Source organism: Eleutherodactylus coqui, unplaced genomic scaffold (assembly GCF_035609145.1).
Source record: "Eleutherodactylus coqui strain aEleCoq1 unplaced genomic scaffold, aEleCoq1.hap1 HAP1_SCAFFOLD_68, whole genome shotgun sequence".
NCBI lineage: Eukaryota > Metazoa > Chordata > Amphibia > Anura > Eleutherodactylidae > Eleutherodactylus > Eleutherodactylus coqui.
This window is the reverse complement of record NW_027102524.1, coordinates 292541-298540: the sequence shown is the minus strand read 5'-3', so window position 1 is coordinate 298540 and position 6000 is coordinate 292541. Positions and strand designations below refer to the sequence as shown.

At 41.5% G+C, this 6000-nt stretch overlaps 1 protein-coding gene across 1 annotated transcript in view; it reads right to left on the bottom strand.

The window, feature by feature from the left end:
• Window positions 1-2412: 2412 nt before the first annotated feature.
• The window catches only part of LOC136604695 (lysophosphatidylcholine acyltransferase 2-like), a 95843-nt gene continuing 92255 nt past the window's right edge, over window positions 2413-6000 (bottom strand). The window contains exon 6 of the mRNA XM_066588920.1: window positions 2413-2740. Within this exon, the coding sequence (XP_066445017.1) occupies window positions 2538-2740 (203 nt within the window). The 3' untranslated portion in view covers window positions 2413-2537. The remainder of the gene's footprint in view (window positions 2741-6000) is intronic.

The window sequence follows — 6000 nt, the reverse complement described above, 5'->3', positions numbered from 1 at the left end:
AGCTGCTATTTGCGTCTGTTCCTTTTTTAAATGCAACAAATAGAGCAGCGTTATCTGCTCTGTTTAAAAAACAGAGCCCTAATGTAATGGAAGCAAACAAAAGCTTTCAGTTTTCTTTCCATTTTTAAAAGCCCTATTAAAATGGTGGAAAAAAATGAATCAGTTTCTGTTTTAATTCCGCTTCTATGCTCCAAAAAAAATGGAGTAGAGGAATGAAATTATAACTAAAGCCCTAAAGCAGATGTGAAATATATGAGGCTGGGGCGGCAGTTGTCAGTCAATTAGATCGCTGGTGTAGATAGATATTGCATGTAAATATTCTCCATTTGAAAGAACTGTGATTGTTTTTTATATTGATGGCTGCTATGGGAGGCTTTGGACCATGGTATGAAGAAATGTATAGGTTCCAGATCCAGCGCTCTATTCGGATACTGTGAGCTGAAAACTTGGTATGGAATTTGTGAACTTTCGTTTGGACCATGGCACCATGAATAATAACTAGAGATGAGCGAGCATACTCGGCCACGCCCCTTTTTCGCCCGAGCACCGCGATTTTTGAGTACTTACGTACTCGGGCGAAAAGATTCGGGGGGCGCCGTGGGTGACTGGGGGGTTGCAGCGGGGAGTGAGGGGGAGAGGGAGGGCACCCCCCTGTTCCCCGCTACTAACCCCTGCGCCGCCATGCCTCCCCCCGCTCCCTGGCGCCCCCCGAATCTTTTCACCCGAGTACGGAAGTACTCGAAAATCGCGGTGCTCGATCGAGTAATTACTCGAAACGAGTATACTCGCTCATCTCTAATAATAACGTTAAAGGAGAATCATACTTTTACACAGTAAATTTACAAAATATGCAGAAATATTCACTTTACTTACATCTTTTAATCACTTTTTATTTTAAAAAAACATGATGTATTTCACTAGGGTCAACCTCACAGTACAATGAGAAATATTTGGTAGGGTTCAGACATAAGGTTATGTTGTGCTAAAAGGCTATGTCCACCTTGGCAAACAATGTTTTTCTACAGCTCCTATGTAGACCTATGCTTCCCCTTTGTAACAAACAACAAATACAACCTACGTTGTCTGATGTTTCTGTTGATGCCATACATCCTTATATATGTCCGCTAAATCTTGGTAAAGTACATTCAGTAGATAATCATGACAAAAGGGACAGAAAAAATGTATGACAACTGGATCAGACTACACAGAGCATATCTGTAGTCTGTTACCATAGAGACACATAGAACTATATAGGAGCTGCAGAAACAAAATGGTAGGAAATGTTTAAATGAGTTTTCCAGGGAGAATACTACTGCTGACCTGTCCTTTTAATAGGTCATCAATAGTTGATCTGCTGGGGTCTGCCGCTTGGGACCCCGACCGTTCAGCTGAGCGGGCGCATGCTGTCAGCGTCGCAAATACACAGAGGTCAGAGTGGAAGTCTCCGCGCCAACCTCAGTCTAGTGGCCGGCGCTCGTAACTGCAGGCATGGCTCTCATTGAAATCAATGTGAGCTGTGACTGCAGTTACAAGTGCCAGCCACTACACAGAGGTCGGCTCAGAGACTTCCGCTCCGATCTCTGTATTTGCAGCATGTGCCCACTTAGCAGATCGGTCGGGGCCCCAAGCTACGGACCCCAGCTGATCAACTATTGATGACCGATCATCACCGATCATCAGTAGTATTCTTCCTGGAAGACCCCTTTAAATTTATGCAAAGTTCCTTTGCTTTTAGTTTCAGGTGTATTAGAACACTTAAAAAAAGAATTTAGACTGAGGCCAGCCCCAGGAACTATGGCTTGTTGTATATTTTCAATTAAAGCCGTTAAAATGCAGAGCCATCCATATAATACTTGAATAATCTGGAACAACTCCAGTAGAGAAAACCATATGCCTAGAAAGAGTAAAAAGGGCGTAACGAAAGGGGTACTCGTAATGAGACAGCCAATTAAGGTCTTGCTCACCTAGCCCCGTTTTGGTGTGTTTTGCTGGTGACTTCTTATTTTGCCCCTCCCTTCCTCAAAAAGAAAAATCGGCTCCTAAATGTATGCTCACTTGAGGTAGATCTGTTGCAGAACATTTTCTGCAGTAAAAATGTATTCCGCAGGTGAATTTGGTTTCTAAAAGCCCCATGCACATACTGCAGGAACAATCAAACCAAATTACATGGATTTTTGTGCAGAGATTTTCTACTATAGCTTTGCCTTAGCTTATTTCTCCTTACATAGGGAGTCTGATTGAGACTGAATGACAGTGCTCAGAGGTGGGGCGACTCCATACTAAGGACCTACCTGCCCTTCATGCACTACCATACAGGCCCCATGCATTGGGCTCTGCATAAAACTTATGGTTTTAATTGTGGACATGGTTCCCTAAATTTGAAAAAAGGAGAAACTAAATATAAACCAGCGAACTATGATAATCATCTTCAATGAGTAATGTATCACACAGGCAAAAAGTGGGGAAAAGCCCCCTGCGTCCTAACACAGATATAAAGCACAACTTTATTTAAAAATCCTTATTCTTTTTAGTCTCATTCAGTCTACTTTTTTGTCTGATGAACTAGTAGCTTCCTCTATGCTGCTGTTGGTGCCCTGGTTTCCGGCTATGAAGGGTTCTAAATTCTTGTCTTCCTCTTCCTCTTGCTGCAGTACATGCAAGTAATATTTCTGGTGGTCAAGGTAGGTTGTAAACAATTTTGAATATTCTGGATGACTCAGGAAAAAGTTTTTAAACTCCTCTACAAGAAATAGAAATAGAATTAAAATAAGCCATGAAGAATTTTGGTGCACAACCATAAACATATTATTGCAGCATCTCATGTACATGAGGCAGACAAACATGGTATTCCATAGAAGACAGAGCTAAAAAATACACTGATTTTTACCCGTGGCTACTGCTTTTCAGCATACCTGTACTACCTTTATTTTTTATAATAAAGTTACATATTTTGCCTACTGTACTTCTAGTATTTCTAGATTTGTAGGTTGGTGCATATATAGTTAATGAAGTTGTCCAGTTGTAAACTATTGTTGGCCTATCCTTACGATAGGCCATCAATAGTAGATTAATGGGTGTCTGCCGCCCAGGATCCTTGTCCATCAGCTGTTTGCCAAGCCAGTGCACTAATGCAATGAGCAGAATTCTGCAGCAATCAGACAGCTCCTTTCCCACTGTAGTGGTGAGGCTTGGTATTGCAGCCAAGGTTCCCATTAAAGTAATTAGAAACATTTTCTGTAATACCAAGCTGGTCCACTACAGTGAAACTGAAGCTATCTGCTTATTTTAGAAATCAGCTCAGTACTTGAACAAAGCAGCCCCGCAAAGAGTGATTGGTGGAATACAATGCAGCGGAACCCCACCAATCTGCTATTGGATAAAGATAGGCCATCAATAGTTTCCAGTTGGACAACACCATTAATCTGACATTAATTTATGACAGCAGTAAATTTAAAAGACTTGGTTTGGTTGAAGGCATACAGTGTATAAGGGGGTTGTCTGGTTTAGAAAACTGGCTGATAGTTCAACCCCTTAGTGTTAAAGCCCGTTTGTGCCTTAATGATCAGGCCAAATGTTGGAAATCTGACGTGTCACTTTAACATAGAAAAACTCCGAAAAGCTTTTGCATATCCAAGTAATTCTGACATTGTTTTTTAGCAACATATTGTACTTCATTTAGGTAAAAACAGACCAATAGAATTTGTGTATATTTATTAAAAGCACCACAATTGGGAAGATTTTGAGAAAATTGTCAGTTTAACATTTTCAAATGCAATATGTCAAATATGTGCAAACATACTGTACACTTTTTTGCTAAGATATATATTTTCATCTGTTTACTTTATTCTGGAAGCACATTGGAAAAACCTTTGTTTTTTTTAACCATTTAGGAGACATACAAAATTTAACATTAACATTTTGAGAATCATTTTGTTTTCCTACACCAAGCCAAGATTGCAAAGGCTCATAGGTGTCCGAATGACAGATACCCTCACACTATATATATATATTCACCGAAGGGTGTTTTGAGTATTTTGACCCCACAGTTTCTTTTCAGGAGTCAATGCAATTTAGAGGAGAAAAAAACAACAATTTTATATTTTTGAAAATATGTCATTTTAAAGACAGTTTTTTTTTCTATAGTGCACATGAAAATGAGGATTTGTACCCCAAAATGGATACCCCTGTTTGTCCTGTGTTCAAAAACATACCCATTGTGGCCCTAATCTTATATATGTATGCACAATGGGGCCCAAAACGAAAGAAACAGCTGGTGGCTTTCAGAACAGAAATTTTGCTTGAAAGTGTTTAAGGCCCCATTGCCCATTTGTAGAGCCCTAGAGTGGCCAAAATGATGGTGAAACCCCACAAATTACCCCATTTTGAAAACCGACGCACATGTGCAGAAGACTGTGTCAGGTCCTGGAAGGACTCTCAGCTCTTCCTATGGATCCAATCCGTGTGGGGACATGAAACTTTAACCTTCTCCAACTTTTCTTTTACTTTTATGCGATCGCCATTATTGCATAATCACAATCGTGTGACCCATCACAACTACAGGCTATCAGCAACCTCCGGCAAACTTTAGCAGGGAGCTGTCACCCACACAGACCCCGGGGCCTTAATATCCAGGGCAAGCATGTTTTTACAGCCCTGGGGATTAAAGCCCGGAAACCCAGGATGTAAAAACACATATGAGTGGTCACTAAGGGGTTAATGGGGGCCTGTTAGCTCTCCTGACTTGTCCATTTTAGTTAATACTTTTTTTCTCCATGAAACATCTTAGAACATAGTTTCTTATAACATTGTGTTGTGCTGTTCCTCTGTTATTCCTCTTGTGAAACGGGTGTGTCTCTACACCAGGGTTCCCCAACTCCAGTCCTCAGGGACCGCTAACAGGTCATATTTTCAGGATTTCCTCAGTGATGCACAGGTGATGTAATTATTGTTGGTGCCTCAGACATTGGCACAGGTGTTCTTTCTATAGGATATCCTGAAAACATGACCTGTTTGTGGTCCCTGAGGACTGGAGTTGGGGACCATTGCTCTACACAACCTGACTCTGTCAAGCACTGATTGGATAGTGTGAGAATGTCTAGGGACACGACCCCCAACTAGTAACACCAAGTGGTCAAGCTATTCATACCATAGAAGTGGAAGGAACAATAAAGGAATAGTACAACAAAGAGCTATAAGTAAAGCTGCTCCAAGGTCGCGACAATAATGGGGAATACAATTATTTACCAAAACGGGTATGTCGGGCCTCTTGACAGGTCCTCTTTAAAGCCAGACAAATGGGGCAATCTTGCAATATATGGGCATCCATTTGAATACTTCCCATGTCTACCACACCTCCAAAATAAGGGATTTTAAAGCTCTCACCATTTAACACTCCAAATAAAATGTTTTTCATAGATACATTTGAAGGTCTATAAAAGTAAAGAACTGGCATACTAAGTAGAGAGGGACATGAAATTACAAGACACTGAACTCCTCCATTAGTAAGTATATAATAATCACATGTGTTAGGCTGGGTTATATCCCCTGGGGAGAGAATTGTGTGGGGAATGGTTTTGCAGAGGGAGGCATTTGATTAATGAAAATATATGTATTGTCCTTGCCATATATTCCTCTTCTTTTATACACATTTGGAAAATGTGTATGATCTGTATGACCTCTAATGCTTTGTATGTAAGTGGGATGTGAAAAGGTAACGCAGACTGGATAGTCAAATGTCATTGGTGATAGAATTAGAGATGAGCGAGCATACTCGATAAGGCAAACTACTCGAGTGAGTAGGGCCTTATTCGAGTACCTGCCCGCTCGTCTCTAAAGATTTGGGTGCCGGCGGGGAGCTGCGGGGAAGAGCGGGGAGGAAGAGGGGGGAGATCTCTCTCCCCCTCTCCCCCCCCCTCCCCCCTGCTCACCGCCGTAACTCACCTGTCACCCGCGTCGGCAGCCGAATCTTTAGAGAAGAGCGGGCAGGTACTCGCATAAGGC